The 21,158-nt window shown below is 35.4% G+C and overlaps 2 protein-coding genes across 2 annotated transcripts in view; one reads left to right on the forward strand and one right to left on the reverse strand.

The window, feature by feature from the left end:
- LOC135127455 (serine protease snake-like) overlaps window positions 1-21,158 on the forward strand; it is a 37,491-nt gene that overhangs the window by 9,160 nt on the left and 7,173 nt on the right. The gene's annotated exons all lie outside the window — the stretch shown is intronic.
- LOC135126872 (NADP-dependent malic enzyme) lies at window positions 645-12,256 on the reverse strand. Its single transcript, XM_064053067.1, has 7 exons — window positions 12,042-12,256; window positions 3,631-3,802; window positions 3,241-3,581; window positions 2,427-2,607; window positions 1,684-2,364; window positions 1,343-1,637; window positions 645-1,293 (listed from the first exon to the last, which is right to left on the reverse strand). Exons 1-7 carry the CDS (start codon window positions 12,068-12,070, stop codon window positions 1,133-1,135), a joined length of 1,860 nt encoding a protein of 619 aa, XP_063909137.1. The 5' UTR covers window positions 12,071-12,256; the 3' UTR covers window positions 645-1,132.

Genomic DNA, 21,158 nt, shown 5'->3' on the forward strand with positions numbered 1-21,158 from the left:
TGTTACATCGAGAGTGGCTGATCAATAACGGAGTAAGTATCACAGGCGGAACCGTTTAGTTTAATATGGATTCACAGGTAGTAAAAGCGTCGTACCATTTACCATTTGCTTAATTGTTCGTCTTTTTTATTGTTATGTAGAAAAGATAGTGGCCTTCATATTAAAGGCCCTCATTAGTGATATACTGATATATATGCACAATATAACATACTTTTTGAGAAAACGATCAGAGTTTTCGTACAACTGGTTGCTCTGAACAAATGTTGTCCATGATTTACCTAAATACATTGTTTTTGAATCAAACACGGCGAATGACCACTTTGTGTATGTTATGTGCCTAGTTGATGTAGGGTATGATTTATAGTATATTGAAAGCCAAATGTTGTAAACATTTTCAAGATAAAGAGAGTCTGAATTTAGTTTTTGCTTGGACAAACTTGGGATTGCAGAAATTGGGATTTAAATACAACCGCTTCGCAAAAGCTGGAGGAGCAAATTTTGTTGAATTAAAACATCCTTAAAATTCTACATGGTGTTGGAATCCTTAATATCACAGTAGGTTAGTCACAAGATAAAATACTTTTCCGTGGACAAAATGTTTTCATTGCTTCGTTTTTTTGTAGAAACATGGAAATATAGGCATCTTAAACAGTACAATAACATTTATTCAATTTTATTACAGTGTGGTCTTAACCTAACACTTCTACTTTATAATGACCAGAAAACAATACTGTTGTTTAAAAATCAAGAACATATTGCTTAATGTTTCAAGCGATGTACTTCAAACTTTCGAATTATACATACCGATGGCTACCGAAACACAAAACGTTGTAATTGGTATTAAAATTATACATTAAATAAAATACTAAAGAAAATTAAGTACAAAATAATTTGTAAAATTTAATATATGGCACGGTTTATACATAGAACTTTTTGCAAACCTGAGAATGGATGTTACGGTGAATTTTCTCAATACACTTTTCTGAATAGAATTGCCTTTTCAAAAACCAAAGAACACATAATAAATTATTACAATCTATGAGATTAAAATACGTCCAAATTTAAAAAATACCACTGGAAAAAAAGTTATTTTAGCATACTTATCACTGCAGTTTAATTACTGAAGTCCCTCTTAAACTGCCAATTTTGTTGGTTCCATAGGTCTTGTTTTTATTTCTGGTGCTTTAGGCCATGACCACTGAGGTGGTAGTGCTTGTTCATAATGATAGTTATACTGATGCTGCAAAACAAACTTTTTCTTATCTTTTGGCTCAGGATACACAGTTGCAATTCCTATAAAAGAATGTAAAGAGACTCACTGAAATACATGAAATTTACTTACTCTTTTCATAAGAATAAGTCAAGATTTTGGTAGCAATTTCTATTGAACACTCTCTTATTTTACTGAGTGGTGGATATAAGCTACCCTTCTGAATATCTGCATCTTCAACAAGGTCAGCTACCGCTTGAGCTCCTAACAGGAACAATTCTTCTGAGATGTGATGAATTCTAGCTACTATAACTCCCAATGCAATTCCAGGGAAAATGTAGGCATTATTTCCTTGTCCTGGGTAGAACGTGTGCCCTTTGTAGTTGACAGGTCCAAATGGAGAACCACTGGCAAAAATACACCGACCCTGAAAAATGCGACTTATCAGAGCCCACAGACCTTCCAATACATACATCAGTATTAGTATAAGCTTGTTCTGCTGTACATTCAGCCTTATCAGTTGGATTACTGAGTGCGAAAATGATTGGCTTGTCATTGAACGATGCCATGTCCTTCAAAATGCCTGGAGTGAAAGCACCAGCCACCGCGGACGCACCAATTAAAACCGACGGCTTCACCTCCTTGACCACCGACGGAAAATCTTTCACTGGTTTATGATCCTTGGCGTAGTACGCCTTGTGACCTTCTAGTTTCCCTTCTGGTCGCCCTTTAGCCAAGAGACCATCGATGTCCACCATCCAAATCTTGTTTCTCGCTTCTTCCTGTGATAACCCTTCCAGTTCCATTGCCTTTACGCACAAATCTGCGATACCGATAGACGCTTCGCCCGCTCCCAGAAAGAGAAACTTATTTTCGGAAATTTTCTTCCCAGTAACCCTCTTAGCGGCCAACAATCCCGATACTACAACGCCAGCGGTTCCCTGTATGTCGTCGTTAAATGTGCAGTACTTTCCGCGATATTTATCCAAATATCGGAAGGCATTGTGGTTACCAAAGTCTTCAAATTGAATGAGAACATTTTGTCCGTAGCGTCTCACCGACGCTTCCATGAATTCGTCCACGAAAGAATCGTACTCGGCACCGGCAAGTCGTTTCTGCCTCAAACCTACATAGAGAGGGTCTTCCAAAAAGCTCTACAATTATACGATCGTGATTATTGATCGTGTTTTCGCTAAATAGTTTACATGTTTTATACTTGATTGTTAGTTCCAACATCTAAAGTGATGGGAAGACACTGGTGGGGTTTGATACCGGCTAGAGCTGTGTATAGAGCGAGTTTTCCCACAGGGATGCCCATACCCGCTGCTCCCAAGTCACCCAGACCGAGAATGCGCTCTCCATCGGTAACACAGATGGCACGTACGTCGGGTTCTGGCCTAAAACATTATTCCAAAATTATTTTTAGCACTTAATATCTTCAATCATTGCAAGGTGTAGAAAAATTGAAGGCAAATATTGATTTTATCCTGTAATGTATTACGCAAAATTCAAGTCAGTCGAATGGTGGTTCCATAACTAAATTTATGCGTTTTCCGAGATTTATATCTTCGTATCTTAGGTAACAGACGTCAGAACTTTTTGCTGGTACAAAACTTGTTGTCTATCTATATCAATGTTAAACATGAATTTATGAAAAACATGTAAAGGTAATCTTAAAACCTAAAGGCTGAGGATGCAGGAAAGCTGACAGTTTTGCTTACGCCTGAATGGAGCTTGACAACCACTGTTTGATCAATTATATTATTTTTATCCTTGTAAGGTCGAATAAATAAAAGGTTGTTCCCATGCTAATGACAACGTTTTCGCTTTTTTTCTTTAAATAGACAGATGTTCCGTCAACAATTGCGACCTTTGATCGCACCGAAAATATGCCGCCTCTCACATCTTATAAATAAAATAAACTTCAAGCTTTCGTTGACGAAAAAATTATCATCAAAAAGCTGATCGCAAAGATATAGTCGTGCTGCGGTGGTAAGGCTATTTCTAAATTAGTGTCCTTCAACCCTTACCAGTTTTTCATTACGTCGTAAATATGTCCCCTGTCATTAATCGTGATAAATAGCCCCCTGGGTCGTCGATAGATGAGCCCAAACCGTTGACAAGCCAAGCCTACGGTAGGCGTATAAACAATCGGCATCAACATCTCGATATTTTCAGATAACAACCGGAAAAATAATTTTTCGTTGCGATCGTGCAGTTCGGTCATGTACAGATATTTGTTTAGATTTTCTTGATACCGCATCACTGATATCCTGCATAACTCTAACTGTTCTTCCTGGGTCTTAATTCGAGCGGGTTGAAGGCCATGAATGCCAAGAGCTTGACGTTCTTCCAGCGTGAAGGCCAAGCCCTAAACATATTAATCGATTGTCACTATCAAAGCAGTTTCTTATATCGACCTTATTTAACCGAGGATCACGCAGATGATCGATGCCCATGGTGGATCCATAGTTGAGTGTATCGCCCGCCACACAGTGGTATTCTTTTCTGGTGGACTCGCTATTTTTTAACCATTTTGTGGCTTCCTGTAACGTCGCTTTTTGGCCTGGTAGACTGACGGCTCGTGTCGATCTGCAAGTGGTATTTAACGTCAATGGGGTGGAGTAAAGCGAATGTGGACTATGGAATGAAGGAAAGCAGGAAATTGTTAATTTTCGTGTTGACACCAGGAACTGACGACATTATCGGTAAATGCATTGACCTTCGCGATATTTTCCTCCGCAAATTCTATTATCCACTTTATTTAAGTACCGATAACTGACACTTTAAGAGTGATTACATTTTGCAATAATTCTAATTTCTGATTTAGCGTGATGAGAAATTCTCCAAATATGAAATTATCGTTTCAATAAATCAGTGCTATTTGAATGAACAGGTACTCGTTTCAAAAATGTTATTCACTTTGCAAATATTACAAAGTGATCCTTATTAGATTTTGAATGGATATTGTTATTGTAATGTAGAGGTCAAGTGCTAATACAATTACTAAATCACAAGGTAAAATAAATTCTTTATTGAAAATACGATAAGACTTTATTTTTTAAAGACCGAAAATCGTTAAAGCTATTTATGACACAAAACGGTAGGTTCTCAGCTAATAATATATTTATTGCGAGAAATGAAATTGGACCATTTATATAACGTGTGAATTATGAGAAAATTTTATTCTACATATATAAGTTAAAAAGAGAGTGATAAAAACTAATTGCAAAATCAGAACCACGTGTATTTTTGAAAATTATAACCAACGGTGTATTTACGTTCCAATTTTTTAGGTATTAATAAGTGTATACTCGTATATTGAAACGAATAGACAATGTTTCGTACTCGTACCTGCGTTTTTAAGAATCCTGGGTTGTTTGCAACATTTTTAATTTATAAGTTCTTAGATTAGATGCACGTCTATTAAAACTGAAGTCATTTTCCACCTTTTTTCTTCTCGAGCGTAAGCTAAAAAAGTATTGTAATAGGGTCCATTAGGCGAATGACGTTTATTAACCCCTAGACTATGAAAAAAGTAGGTCTCCCGTTTCTATTCGTCTGTCGTCAGCTATTTACAGCATAGTTGATTAAAGCGCGGGCTACTAATGCGCAGGTCGCCGGTTCGAGATCCCCCTTTTAGAGATTGGTATTTCCGACTTTTTTTTAACGACTGGACATTAGAGGCGAAGGAAATTTTGTCAAATAACATTAGATCAATTTTTATGACAATAATAAACATTTATTTGGCCTATTACAGAATAGTATATTCTTATACGATTACACGGCTAAAAATACAGTTATTTGCTTAAAAATTAAACATAAATATTAATAATGCCAACTGAATTGTTTTAAATTCAGTGTGGTCCAGGAAAAATATGCTAATCACAGATATAAAAAATGTCTATTTTAAGCAATTTAATAGTTAAGTGATTTTTCTAAATATTCATATTTACCAACATAAAGATAATTTGCTCATTTTCGTCTTAGCGACTGAAATGTGGCTAACAGCCAACTGCTCTCTAAAGCAAAGTGCAGTTTTATTTTTAGGTATACGTGAAATCGATTACTAAGAGTGCGGTTAAGGTGGATATGATTTAAAGATTGGTAACATTTATGGGTCTATTTAATTTCGATAAATTAAGTAAATGGTATTCCGTATGAGAATCATGCATATCCAATTTTGTGTTTAAAGTGTACTTGCGTTAACCCATTTGTCTAGTTTGTTGTAATCTTAAAACTGTACGGTTTATGTTGACAGCGTCTAAAATTGTAAACACACAGTAGTGTCTTTGATTCGTTATTGGTCTTTCGTCGTTCGGTCAATGTGGTTGCTACGCTGTTATTTCTTTTTTTTTTTGTATAAAAAATATATGTCCTAAATATACTCCAATGTAGGTGGATATCCTGTATCATATTCATAACTTTGCTAAAACATTTGATATAATTATGTACGTTGATGTATTATTAATTTATTAATATGTGGCGTCATGTATTTATTCTTGAATGATCGAAAGACTGGAGTTATTTTAAATTTCTGAAAGTCACTGTATTTTTCTCGACAGCTGAAACGGGTTAATAATTTTATGTTAAATTAATAATAAATGAACTGAATCAGCAGATACGTATGTAAATTTTGACCTTACAACAAACAAGAGCTTGCAATATCTAAACTTAAGTCTATCAAGACACTTGGAATTGTTTTTGAAAAGGCTGATCTTTAATATGTATGTAATTGTAGTAGTTATCTGTCAAGGCAGTAATTAGTGTGATCACGTTTTCCTGTACTTATTTATGTCATCAGAACATGAATGCAAAGATAAGGATTACAGGGAAATTACAACACGTAGACAAAATACACTTATACGTACACAAAACATCACGCAATTTTTTAGTTTTATTTTTTAAATAATAAAAAAAGTAAATAATCTGCAAGAAGCTAAAAACAAAATACCGTTGTATAAGTGAAACTAAATATCGATTCCCCATATTACGTCACCTTTTAACTTGTAGGTTCCATTATTATTTCATTCATTTCACCCACAAATGGTTATCGATAGGTGTACATGGAACCAACAAAATTTTTCATTCATCTAATTTAGCCATCAAAAACAAAACTTTTTTATTCACAATACAACCAAGAGTATGGATGAAGCACCCTTCTCCGGCTGAGTCCGTTAATAGTTTCACGATTTCAAAATTCTTACCGCTGTTATATACAAAAATAAAAATTAAAAAAAAGGAGTATAAGTCTAACGACAATAATAAAGAGAAGTAGTAATTATTACTTTCTACCACAAATATTTACAGTGGATTTTGTAATTTGTTCTAGTTCGACTGCACGTTAAATTTTTATCTCAGATGAATAAAAAAATTTCACATGATCGACATATACAATAAATTATAATTTGAATCAGTTTTAAAGAAAACGTTTCTCTTATAAATATATACACAACAGTCAAAATAGTGTAATACGATGTCATAACATTCTGTTGTCATATTAGATTTTATCTAAAGGTAATTTAGTGATAATGTTATCCAGGCCATTTTTAACAGAAAATTTCTGTAATAACTACTGTAATTGTAGAGCAATATACAGAAGTTATTATAGACCTTCCTTCCATTTCTAAAATGTAATGTATGTTATCTCGCAATTAGTTTGGAATTTGAGACTTAAATGTATAAGAAAATCTGTAAGAATAATAATAGCCTATAATGTATTATCCATGCACTTGAAACATTTTATGAGAAATTTCCAAATTACTTTTAATAAGACTTTTACAAATAAGCTAATGTTGTTTTTAGTAACTTGATCAAAATCTGTAATCTCAATAAGCGTCACTACTCTTACATTTTACCTAATAATATGTTTTTAGTTTAATTTATCTAAATCTTATATTTTCGTTTGGGTAAAATTTGACTAAATAAATTTTTACATCAAATGGAAAAGAAACCCTTTAGTATAAACGATCTAAAAGAGTTTAAAATTTTTACAAGAAATAAATGAGTAAATAAATTTCGAAAATAAAGGAGATGAAGATATCGATGATAATATCGCTGTGCTGTAGCTTCATAAGCAGGAACCAAAGCAAGTTTTTCTCAAGAAAATTTGTCTAGCGATGACGACAACCTTTTGACTGAGTTTAATGATGGGATTTTGTAATAATTTTGAAGGTAGCGATAACGAAAGCTCATTTTCAGAAAATTACCAACCTGGATGAAGAAGAAACATCTTCAACTTTTAATAATACAACACTGGACAGACTATTTGGAATCCACTAAGTATAATTAAATATATCAATAGCCGAATAAAAATTTGCAGTGCCGTTGAAAGTTCTTTGAATATTCTTAAGAGTCTAGCACTGAAGATTTTTATTGGTAGATGGATATGCCATATTTAAAGATCAATCAAATTTGGTTATTACAAAAATACGATTTCGCCTTCGATTGACCGTCTGTTGACATATATGATCTCCAGATTGTGCAAAATGCAAAATTGGCCACTGCCGGGCGTTCCAATAATTTATGACTTGCAGCAGCCAGGCAGCCACCTGCACAAAGAACTGCCCCCTAAGCTTTGTTTGCAGCATCGTTTCTCATTCTTATTTTGCTTTTTTTTATCGGCCAATAAAGTACCGTACACTTTTTAAATTACAACGTTTGCATTCATATTTCTTCGATTTGCTTATACAGGGTGATGCAAAAATAAAAATAGATATATTTTGTTTAAAAATTTACCATGCTCACAATAATTTTAAAACGTCTGCAAAATTTCAAAGCATTCGGTTTTGCGGAAGGTCAGACAGACGAATGAAACTGGAAGACCTAAATTTTCGTACTCTGGCGGTCATGACAAAAAAATATGAAACCGTTGGATGGACTCGATTACAATACTTCCTTAGCTGATGTTCGGGAAGTAAAAAGAAAGAAAGAAATTTACATACAACCATGCTGCAATCGTTTGTTAGAAAATATTATATTAATTTTGCAGAGAATTTTATTGATTTTTTAATACAACACACAGATTTCCTGCCGAACTAAATAAGAGCCGATCGTTACCCTATTTTAACGACAAGAAAAATCTTAACCGTTAAATTAAGCACAAAATAGGTTTCATTGTGACCAGTGGTTACAACAAATTTCAACAGTTAGTTTGATTTCAACTTTTTTATTACCTTTTTTAATCTTTCGTTTATAAGTAAGGCAATTACTAATATTTTAACCTCCCAATAAATTTTGCAATACATTAAAAATTCTGCTTGCGTTTATGTGGCGTTCCGTTCGTACTTGAGCCAAGTGTTTGACCATGTAATGCAAGTTACACTAATTCTATTATTTTATATGCTTACTTTAAATCCCTATTATCGCAAACATTATAAAGGTAAATTATCTCATAAAGTTACATTCATTATGAACAATACAATCGACAACAAACACATGTACGTTAATTATCACTTAGAAGTAATATCATGTTATGATTAAAAATATTCGTGTACATGCTAGCAAAACAGCATATGTTGTGTAATTCGAGTTTTGTTACTGTGGGAATCATAAAATAGTGATCGTTGTTGTAAAAAAAATACAATTTTATTAATCATTTCTAATATTTTTCCTTATCGTAAATCCTAATCGTAAACTATGGATTTCGAAATTGAATTCAAATACCTATACGTTTGTAAAGTGACAGTTCTAAAACTTATTTTCAAACAAATATTTTTTAAATTTCTGCTCTAGTTGGCCATGATGCGTACGTCTTCAGTGAAACTGAAACGGATGACGTAAGCGTCATGGCCAACTCGAGCAGAAATTTATAAATCATCCGCCAATAAAAATTAGAGGATCACGCGCTGCAAATGAGATATTTTTTTCGCAGTTTACTTTGTTTGACTACATTCAACAACAACAATAATCTTAGTCGTACAAACTGTTAGGATTTCTTTGATTTTCCCTTAAGAACACACAATTCTTGAAATAATTTAGTTTGTTTTGTTCTCATTGTGAACGAAATTAAATGTGGAAACTGCTGCGGCTCCAGCTCATTTGATCCGTCTATTTTAAGTTCCTTACAATTTTTTTTGTATTTAAGTGGTACGATTTTTCACTTTAAGAACGGGGATTACTGTAATCAAAGCATGAGTGTCTACAATTGAAAATATGTATTTATAATCAATTATTATCTATCTTATCTAAGTGTTTCTAGCTACAAAATGATTTATTTTTGTCTGTATCTGTTTTAGAACAAAATGGAAAAAACTGGGCGGCAACTTTAGTAATATTTATGTCGAATTCTCAGTGGAAAAATATAACATACAGTCAAATCACGGATGATGACTTTTACGACAAACGTGTTAGAGAATGTAATTAGGCAGTCTATGAATTTTGCTTATTGCTTTCTTATTAAGAAGCCCGGCTTGTTTTTACATTATTACTATTAAAAAATCACTAACTTGAAATTTGATTTTCCACATCATGTTTTATTTTTTATTTATACTGAGTGCGTCTAATATACAGAGCATTTCATTTTAGACTCACCGCACTGTAATTTTTTTGTTTATGAATATAAATAAGGTACGAACTTTTAAAACCGTCATTTTTTCTAAATCTCTGAACCAAATTGTTACTACTTCTCCAGTGGAAGCTAAGAATGCTGTCTGCAAAAAAATACGCCAATAAATCGTTTAGAATAATCGTTTTTTGTCTAACCTTAACGTCAAATGACATTTAAGTGACAACTGCGCAAATGACTGCCAGCTTAACACATGTACCTATACAACATACATACAAATGTGTTATCGACACGCTACAGTTACTTTTTATTGGACTTATCGTTATAATTTTGAATAATGAAATAACAGAAATGGTAAAAATGCAGAATCTGCAGGACAAACTACATACATTGAAAAAAACATTTACATTTAAACACTTTCCCAAAGTCTAGGTGTAGTTCTATGATATTACACATCCGAGCATACGAAAAAACAGAACATGCTACAACGCAACAAATTTCCCACAATAGGTATTAGCTCTCAACTTGGTACTATTTTGGCGGATTACAAGCAGCATTTAATTCGCGTTTCACTAATTCAACAATTGCCACTGTGGTTAGCATAAAATCACTCTCTATCTGACGTCACAAAGCATCTGACAAATTTCCGTGATTGTGTAATCCCTGTACATTGTTTGCTATTAATACCTCTTAAACGGCAAGAATATTATAAACATTTTCTAAAATACAAAAGGACTACAGTCAATTGTTGAATATTTTCAATGAGCTTGAAAAAAAAATGTTAGCACTTAGCAATTAAAAAAACATCGATGACGTTAGTACTACACGTTCGATAGCGCCCAATAGAAATTTCCATTTTTGTTCTAAACATAAAGGAAAATCATTTGACATGCCCAGTTGTTTTTATTTTTTTCCTTATATTTTTTTATGCATATAATAATGCTCCAGATTTAAAACAAATAAACCAATGTAAAGTATGCAGACAATTTTTAATCTTCCTACAACAGGAGAAGTCTTCTCAGGTAAACGGATTTACTGCACCTCACGTAAAAATCGCCGCAAGTTGGGTAGCAATAACAACCGCACTAAAGCTTCCGTCGAACTCCATTTTCACAAAATATTCAGATATTATCTATCGATTTAACGCGATGGCGCATTCTGCAAACATAAAAATTTTTGAATAACAAGAAGCTAGAATTTTTTTTTTATAAAAAAATAGTGCTTTACTGTGAAAATGACTCGTGTGCGCAACCGCGACATGCGGTTACAGGTTTTTGTTTAAATACAACAAGAATCCCGAAAATACGAAATTTGTGTGTTGAAAAAGTAGAGACTTCGACGGAAATCCACAAACTACTACAACTAGTAGTTCATTCCCTCAACTTCAGCATCACCTTAGAGTCGCTACATTCTAAGCTGATGCCAAAGTTAAGAGAATTCGTTTTATATTTTTGAATATATTTTGGTATTATACCCTTTGGTATAATTGAGTTTTAGCTTGAAGGCAGATGGTAAACAATTCTTCACTCGAAACTACCGGACCCGCATATATTAAAAATAAAACATTCGACAGCATTTTAAATCACAACTTGGCACATTTTTGGCGGTAAAATTCCACAAAACCAACAACCTTTTACATAAGAGGGAATCAAGCGGAAAAACCATCTTATGCCGTACAACCGCAAATTTTGTCCACTGTGCAAATAGAAATCGTCAACAAAAAACAAAAAGCAAGATGATGTTCTGAACAAAAACAACCTAGCCGCAATGATGATATAATAGTGAATAAATGAACACAGTTCTCATTATACGGGTTGCACTAATTCAAGGCTAAATGTCGGAGGCGGGTTTTGGCATTTCCTCGTTGCGGACCTTTATACAGAACCGGTTTTATGGGGTAGAGAATCCACCCATTATTACTATCAACAGACCAACCGACATCAGTTCACTTCATAACGTTAAAATTTGAAATTAAAGATGCTACACATTCGGCGATGCAATAATAAAATTTAAATTTAGATTGTACCGCCAGCGCTCCGACGAAGGCCATCCGCGTGTTAATGAAGAATACGAGGCGTCTCCCGTTCGAGTTATCAGATATTTGTTCTTCCCACCAATAAAAACAAACAGAGATCGTAAAAGTTGGGTTAAAGGAGTGAAATTTCCAGCGCAAGTTGCCGTAATATTGATCCGGCAGGCGCGTGCACGGAGTTCACGCGAAAAGCGGGTTTTTGGATTTGGGAGGCAGTTTGGTGACAGAAATGGATTGGAAAATGAGTGGTTTTGGAGAATTTAATGGAAATAGAAAAAAATTTCGCTACTCACAGTAGGCACCGGGGAATGAGAGCGAACATTTTTAGAACCCCGCGACTGGCTCACAGCTGATTGTTGTCGGCCTCTCGCACACAAGACGCGACTGCGCGAAATTTATCGCACTTGTGTTGTAGGTCTTATCTTGTTGGCACAGCGAGCAGACGCAGTGGAACTCCTAGTGGAACCGGCGAAAACGAGAGTTGTCAGTGGTGACACTTACACACACCAATTTTTGTTGATTTTTGTTTTTTTTAGTGGCCTGCCTTGACGTCATAGTTGTTTTAACAACTACTGCGGTTTGATGTGTATTAAATCTAAGTTTTGGCATTATTATTATTTTTTTGCGACGCGACGGTAGGATAGTTTTATCTAATCTTTGCACCTGCGTTGCGACGATTACCAACGAAGCGCAATATGAGAACAATGCTTTCGGTATAGGCAACCAACCTTGCTGACCGTACGAGATGGATCCACAAGATATATTATTATTATTCGTAACTTATTGAACAGATGATAATGCATTTATCAGTTAAACAATAATATTATTAATAATAAGTCCAAAAACGGATCGAAATATACAAGTAACTGGGCTTTCATCAGTCCCATATTAATCCTAACAAAACTCAAAGAACAATATTTGGATTTGGCAAGATTAAAATTAATTTTGAGGACATAGTTAAACGGAAAATCATTCACATAATATAGAAGACATCATCCGAAGTTATCAATTGAGAGATTTTCATTCCCAAGACACAACAGAGGAAGTGGAATTCCACAACTTAGAAAGTTTATACAAAAAACTAGTTTCGAAGCAATGTTTCCTGTGACCCGTAGAAAGAAAGAAACAGTTTCGCGCCATAGTAAGGGCAGATTTGAACACACACCTTTACATTTATCCGATACCGAAGAAATCCCACATCTCACAATCTAGACAACATAATAAGTGGACTGAGAGAAAAACAACTCTATGGAAAATTCCTCAAAGAGCTAGCTCACATTAATAAGAAAATGTCATTGATTTGGCTCAAAAATCAAGTTTATATATCGAAACAGAAGGGTTTTTGTTTGCAATTCAAGACCATGTAATTAATACCAAGAATTATAGAAAATATATAATCAAAGACCCAAATATAAGAAACGATTGTTGTCGACTTTGTAAAGAAAAACTCGAAAGGATTCAGCACATAGCTGCATCCTGTAGCATCCTGGCACAAACTGAGTACAAAGCTAGACACGACAGTGCAGCCAAAATCATTCAGAAAGACTTAGCAACAGATATAAACTTAGTCCAAGATACTACACTCTATTACACTTACATTTCATCTTCGTTCCTTGAAAACACTGAATACGAGCTACATTAGGATCGCACAATACTTGCAGATAGAAACATTGCAACCAACAGAGCAGATATCATACTTATAAAGAAACACACCAATGAAGCCATTCTCATGAACATTGCTGTTCCTAACATACACAACAAAATACAACCATACCACACCAAAATTTCAAAATATAGTATCTACAGTTATCAACAGAAATGATAGCAATGTTAAATCTTGAGAAAATGTCAATTCTACCTTTAGTTAGCTTAGTATCAAATATATAGTTTAGTTGAGAATTTGAAATATCTACAATGATTCAATAATTTTCAAAATTCAAAAAGCTGTTTTGTTAGGAACATGTCATATTGTTCGTAAGTTTCTTGAACAGCCTGATCATGTCAGTCAGAATAGGTTAGCATCACTAGGTCAGAGTACTGTAGATCACTTTTCAAGTGATGCACGGATAAATGATCGATAGTTACGCTAGGCTCTTGGGGATGGGGTGAGATTAAAGAATAATACCAAACGAATTGATATGCTGTAATTCTAGGATCTCAAAAGTTTTTATTAATCTAATTAATGCATATCCATTACTTGGTCTTAGTATCCGTAATGATTAAAGAGCGGCAACAAATGTACCTCGAGCAATCTCCCAGTTAAATGCCACTAAATTTAAGAATAATTAAAGACTCTACACTCTAAAGGCTCATAGTGAGGTACAAAAAAGATCGACCTTATTATGTGTTTGAATTTCGATTTGACACATGATGGATACATGAAAATCTAGGAAGGCCGCACTCCGTTGCTTTAAGGTTTTTTTCTTATCATCAAGAAGCTTTTAACTACCCCCTCGAATCCAACACCAATGGGAAAGGCACTACTCCGGTGGAGCTTGAAATCCAGCCCCGAGGTCCCAAGATTTGTAAGTAAGAACTAAGCACTGGTAAACCTTCGCCAGAGCCCCTTTGCTTTCCGCGCTGTGGGTCACTCAGGCTCTCCAAACCTTCAGGGCTTCCGGACTTGCTAAAGCTGATTACCTAGTTTGTACCGTAGTAGGTGAGGTTGGCTAGCATCTTTGAAGCGAAATAAATTTCAATGTAAAGAGCGAGTAACTCGGTGGAGGATTCCAACCTCATAACTGGTGAGTTAACGCGCTTTAATCATCCTACTACTTGAATAGCTTCCTGACCAACAGGTAGAGCTTTACCCGAGCGCAAGTACCATGTACGATATACTGCATCGCGTTCCTGAGTTCTACGGGCACTGATTGACCTGGTCAGTACATCACTTTGAGATTTACTAAGCAGGTGGATTTCTTGATCTATTCCACATGAGTGCACCATACAGGTTTAACTCTCTCCTCGTCTCCCATACGGGTAAGGCTAACTCATAATCTTCAAAGTCTAAGCTTATCCAGTTCAAATGACCAGGCCTTAAATACTCCATGGGCCCGCCAGTAGTAGGAGTTCCGTGTTGCTTTACACCTGACCTAGGTCCGTTAAAAAAGATCTTCAGGGCCTGGGTACTGGCCTTGCTCATGGTCGTCAAACGCTTTTTATGACGGTCGAGATACAAGCATCCCCCAGTACAAGGAACTGAAGTCTTTGGTTGAGCTCCGTCAGAGTTCTCGTTTGTGAAAACAGCCCACACCACGCGAAGTTGGGTGTTGACATAAAGCAAGAAAGACTATGTTTTCGCTTCTTTGTTCCGGTAATAGTACTGGTAGAATCATACTGCTCCTCTCACGCCCTCCATACGGAGGCAGATGGTACCAGTTCCGGTTTTCCAGTCCCGAAGGAGCCAGGCCATGTGGTAGATGCAAGAGAGAATTTAGTGATATCGGTTCTAGGAAAAGTTTACATGAGAAACTCCTTGCCTAAAAAATTCAAAACGCGACGAGTAATACAATTACATATCAGTCTTTGCTAATTTGGAATAAAAATGTCAATTGTTAGGTTAAAATAAAAAAAAAAACAAATTCAAAACAAGAACTCGTTAGGGTATCTTCTGTACGGATAACTGTGAAGGACTCACCATGTATCCAAACCGTATCAATCGTGAATACACTCTGCACCAATTTTGACGAAATATCAGTTTTAACATGGTAATAGACAATTAGCGTAAAACGTATTGTCCGTTAACGTACACAATCACCAATAGGGACACTGTATTTTCTATGTTTCCATAGATATAACAGTTTTTACTACGGTTTACATGTTGTACGTTCTACGGAACGTGGTTTCGCTAATTGTCTAGTATCTGCCACTACGTCGTGTTGCTACACAAATCCGATAATTGTTATTTTACTTTTTGTTTTAAATGGTGTGAAATATCAAAGATGGCTTTGAAAATGTATTTCTGGATGCGTCTTGATTTTTTTAAGCGTGGAGCTTTTTGTGAATAACTCTGTATACCAGGACATTTTTTTTTTCTCTGAACATATTAATTGCTATGTTCAGTTTTAAAAAATACACATTAACGCAATAGAAGTACGTAACTAATGTTATGCCAAAATACGCACTTGATTTTGTAGAACAAGAAATTTCACAGTGTTTGCAATGAAATTAATGTAGACATTGGGTTTTCTTGTGTATAGTACAAGATATTTAACTTCTTTTCTTCATTTTAAACATCATTAATTTGTTCTATTTTTTTAGTGGTGTTTACATTTTTGTAAAATATTTTACGACAATAATAATAATTAAAACAAATTGACATTTAGTATTTTTTATGAATGAGGCTGGACGTAACATTAGTTGCATATTGCCAATGCACTGATGTCTGTTTTTTAAAACTGAATATAAGGACTTTATGGCGTATGTTTAGAGTTAAAGAAATGTCCTGGTATATAGAAAATTTTGGGTTGACAAAATATCAAACTTCTAGAATGCGCGTTGAAAAATAAATGAGTTCAAAAGACATGGTGAAATAACTGGGAGTCAGAGCCCGCCTTTTGGCTCTAAAGTGTCCCTGAAGGGAAGACCACCCTCAAAAAATTTACTATCCCTCGAGTCCAATACCAATGCGGGTTCACACCGGAGGACAGCACCCGTCCAGTGGGATCTGGCGTCCACCACCAGGTTCCAGGCTTTGTCTACTGAGAAATCACCTCGAATAAATAAGAGTATTGGTAAACTTTCGTCAAAGGCTCTTTGCCTAGTGAGCTAGCAAGACACTTGCGCCTAAGGTTGTCCCTGTCCTAAGGATCTTATTTAATTCCTCGCAAAGCGCCTGAACCCACGGAGTCTGAGGGTGACTTTCTCGTCCGCTGTCTAGTCTGTACCTTAGGAGATAAAGTTGGTTGGTTTGATAGATGTGAAACAAATTTTGACCTTTTGGAGTATGTGAGAAGAGGGAATAACTCGGTGGGAGCAGGCGCGGATACAGGATTTCGTTTAGGGGGGGGCAATTTTTGTGGTATTTTACCTATCTCCCAGAAATGCGTTCTAAACAAAAAAATTTATAAAATTTTAACTAGTATACTCTTTTTGACATAACATGTTTTCGTTACACGTACAGTGTACAGTAGAACCTCGATAATCCGAATTAATTGGGAAAAAGGTGTGTTCGGATTAACGATTTGTTCGGATCAGCGATTTTCCCAAAAATCTGAAAGGAAATTGAATAACAACTTCATACACAGTTGAAAACAAATTTCAAGAAATAAACCTTAATTTTATTAAACAAAATTAAAGAATTCTTAAGCAACAATGGATAATAGATACATTCTAAAAAAATATTACTCCGTGACCATAAACACGCTATCTTTTTGGAATCAACACGCCGGGATCTATACCCTGAATTTTTTCAGAATTTTTAGATGAATTTTTCAAAAATGAAATTTTCCATTATGTATTACCTCCGTTATGCAAATTTCGACCCATTCTCGACAATTTTCGAAATTTAACTAAATACATTTTCTTGTAGATTTTGGACCTGAGAAGTAACTTCTGGCTTCATTTCTTCAATAACTTAAACCTTTTTTCCAGATTCGTCCAGTTGAAATACTTATGGCAATTTTTAAAAATTTCGAAAAATTCAAATTTCATACCGAATTTTCGAAAATATTGCTCGGTTACCATTAACATGCTATGTTTTTGGAATCGTCGGAATATACATATCCCTGAATTTTTTCAGAATTTTTAGGAAATTTTTTCAAAAATGAAATGTTCCTCATGCAAATTTCGACCCATTTTCGACGACTTTCGAAATTTAACTACCTAAATACCTTTTCTTGTAGATTTCGAGCCTCATTTCTGCGATAACTTCAACTTTTTTCCAGAATTAAATTAATTAATTCAGTGCATTGAAATATGGCAATGTTTAAAAATTTCAAAATACTCCCTCCATACAACATATATAGAAAGATCTTGCGTCATTTTTGCAAGTAGGTGCGTGTTTCCAAGTTCAGTTCAGATTGTAGAGTTTTTGTTCGGATTAAAGAAGCATCGACTTCAAATAGCCTGTGTTCGGATTACTGGATGTTCGGATAATCGTGAATTCGGATTATAGAGGTTGTAGGTACTGTATTTACAAAATGAAATGCGATTTCAAAATTTTGAAATTTGTCAAAATAAAGTACCTCGGTTGTGTGTCGGGGGGGGGGGGGCAATTGCACCCATTGCCCCCCCCCCCCTGGATCCGCGCCTGGGTGGGAGGCCAACGCCACTGCTGACTGCACTGTCCCCTCGCCTCCCATCTCCCATATGGGAGACACTAACTCGCAACCTTAAAAACCTAAACCTATTCAGTTCGAAGAACCGGACCCTTCAAGCTCCATTGGTCCAGCGATCAGTTGTCAGAGTCCGTGCCACTTCACACCCGCCTCTAGACCCGTCAAGAAGGCTCTCCATGAGCTCTTTATAGCGATAGGGATAAAACCTGAGAAATCCAGGTATATTTTACATCCGTTTGTAGTCCACATTCGATAGAATTTGCGTTAAACTGTGTAACAAAAACAAGATTAATAACTGTAGAACGGCCTTGTCGCCGCTTTGAACTACTGGATTATGGATTCTTAATTTATGGGGGCTGATCGTAGCCAGCCGGCACTTGGGCCTCGCCTTTGGACCCATTGTACCTTCCCCAAGTTCATGCTTTGAACTACTATTTGAAACTGTAATTGTTTAAAAATTAACTAGTCCAAGGTTTTTGCAAAATTGTTAACACTGGAAACGGGTCGATAAAATTTACCATTATGAATAGGAAGGATTTTGGGGAGCTTCCAACAGTCTGTATTTTCGGCGGCGCGGCATCTTGATTTTTTTAGGCACGGAACTTCTCTTGAATAACCCTATATTTGTGATTAAAGGACATTGCTTGTCAAATCGTGTCCTTATTAGCTAGAATTCCCCGTTGAAGGAGGTTAACGAATCTTCAGATGTAAAAGAATTTAAAAGGCGTCATGGGTATGTGGAAACACTATTGAACCGTAATCGTTTGTTATATCTAATCATCCATGGACGTAACAAATCTCGCTCTTTACCCGTTGTTTCAGCAATAATCTATCTATATATACAGGGTTAGTCACCAGAAAATTATTTCTGAAAATTATTTTTACGCAACCCAAAATACTAATACCCCGTACCACTTGATACTATCTGAATTTAAAATGAAATGCTTAATCCATGATTGCTTTGACTTTGGCAGTGTCCGTTTGACGTTAGTTCATTTTTAACATTTTTCTTCATCGTTTACTCCGCTCTGCAACCCCATTGGATCAACGTACGTCTCTCAATCTGCGCTCTTCTGAAGCCGTAAGTGCTCTAGCAATATTTTTCCCCGCTAATGGGCATGTGTTAGTTCGCCATCTCTGCGTCAACTAGAGCCTCTTCGAAGTACAAATCTGTAGCCTCTGGGCGTCTTCGAGCACACATTTACAAAAACGCCGTAGCATCCCTCCAACATGCCAACATTTTCAACAGTTGTTGCAGTAGTTAAATTATTTAATTACTTTTTCAAGTTTACGTTGAATCCTTTGAATAAAATATCGTAAAAGTAATTTTTAGAAATAATTCTCTCATAACTAATCTATATCATTACAAAAGATCACGAGGTACTCGAAGCAAGCCCTAACAAATTTATTAGCGGCGCCAGCGTAGTCTGGGTGGAGTGGGTGGGTACGACCATGGACACTCGCGTAACCTCCTTTCCGGAATAGTCAAAGTGACACTTCCAAAAGTGCCAAAGCCGAAGCAATCATGGATTAAGCATTTCATTTTAAATTCAGTTAGTATCAAGTGGTACACGGTATTAGTATTCTGGGTTGCGTAAAAATAATTTTCAGAAATAATTTTCTCGTGACTAACTCTGTATAAAAATCAATTGCTGTTCGTTAGTCTCGCTAAAACTCGAGAACGGCTGAACAGATTTATCTTATCCTGGTTTTGAAATGTCCGTGGAGGTCTAGGGAAGGTTTAAAAGGTGAGAAAAATTCGAATAATTGCCGGTAAAACGCTAAAAACAGCACTTTTCTTCTTGACAACCAAGTGACAATCTTTTATTTCTAAAAAGACAAAAGACATTAAATGTTTCACAGCTCAGAACATGTTGTATTGGAAAATAGAATTTCTGTTTTTAGTATTTTTGTTTCTCACCGTTTAAACCTTCTCTGAATTTCCATAAATATTTCAAGACCAAACTCTCAGCTAAAAGATAAAAAAATTCTAAAAATTTTGCATGGGAATCACCACTTCGAATTAATTTGAATAGTTGGCGTTCCTGACGGACCTGTCGTCTAACTGACGTGTCATACAAAACTAATTCTTCCGTGCGATTGTGAAAAGTATATTGCATTTCAAGTCGTTCTTTGTGTTTTCGTAAAAAAAACGTCGTTTATTTTAAGAAAAGTCTTGGTTAAAGTGAATTTAGTTACACATTGCGAAAGTGTCTTATTAATTTTGATCTGCCATTCTATTTACCTATAGTCACTTTGTTGGTTTCGACAAAACCTCAAACTTTACCGTCATTCGAGGATTTAATTTAAGTTTTCAATATTTTAAAATTCTCAAGACAAAATTTACAGATTTGATTGACTGTGAAAATAATTCTGTGTCGTTTTATGAAGTTCATTACAATGCCGAGAAGACGACAAGTTGACATAGGTCCACGAAGTCAATCCGCAATGAATTATTTCATGGGTAATTCGGATATGGAAGTTGATCAGCGTTGTGCTCATAATTAACATAATCAAACATTGAAGCGAGACATTGGGTGGTATGAATAAAACTGAATAGATACTCATATTCGAAGTACGAAGTACCTACTTCATTATTACTCTTATATACCTGAGCATCTACTCTATGTACTGAGTACCTACTTGAAAACATTGCATCTCCCCGGACACAAATTGAACATCTACCTATGCGTTTTGTGAGCATTTAATCTAAAAATGAGCATCGGCGTGGCAAATGACTGAGCTGTCTGTAAAGCAGCTTAGAAAACGAGTAGGATCGTTGTAAGAGTGAATTTTGACTAAACATGGATACTTTCATGAACGTGGAACGTCGTCAAAAGGTGCATTCAGTTTGAAAAACACATTAGGAGCGGGAATATCGAAAATTTTTCAGGTAATTGACTTTTATTTATGCATAAATTGTGCAGTGCGTTTTTTCTAACAGAGAGATTCCCATCTCAAGGTGTCTACCCCATACTAACTTATATTTTGGTGACTCGAGTTTTGCCTTGATGGATACTGCCACTGTTTACCTTTTTTGTTATATCGAGATGCTACTTGAGCATCATTTGTTACGTACTGAAGTATTAGCATTATATAGAAAAACTAGAAATATTTTGATTTGATATTCGA

Source organism: Zophobas morio, unplaced genomic scaffold (assembly GCF_036711695.1).
Source record: "Zophobas morio isolate AGI-343-1 ecotype UQ-CSIRO unplaced genomic scaffold, CSIRO_AGI_Zmor_V1 ptg000011l, whole genome shotgun sequence".
Lineage (NCBI taxonomy): Eukaryota > Metazoa > Arthropoda > Insecta > Coleoptera > Tenebrionidae > Zophobas > Zophobas morio.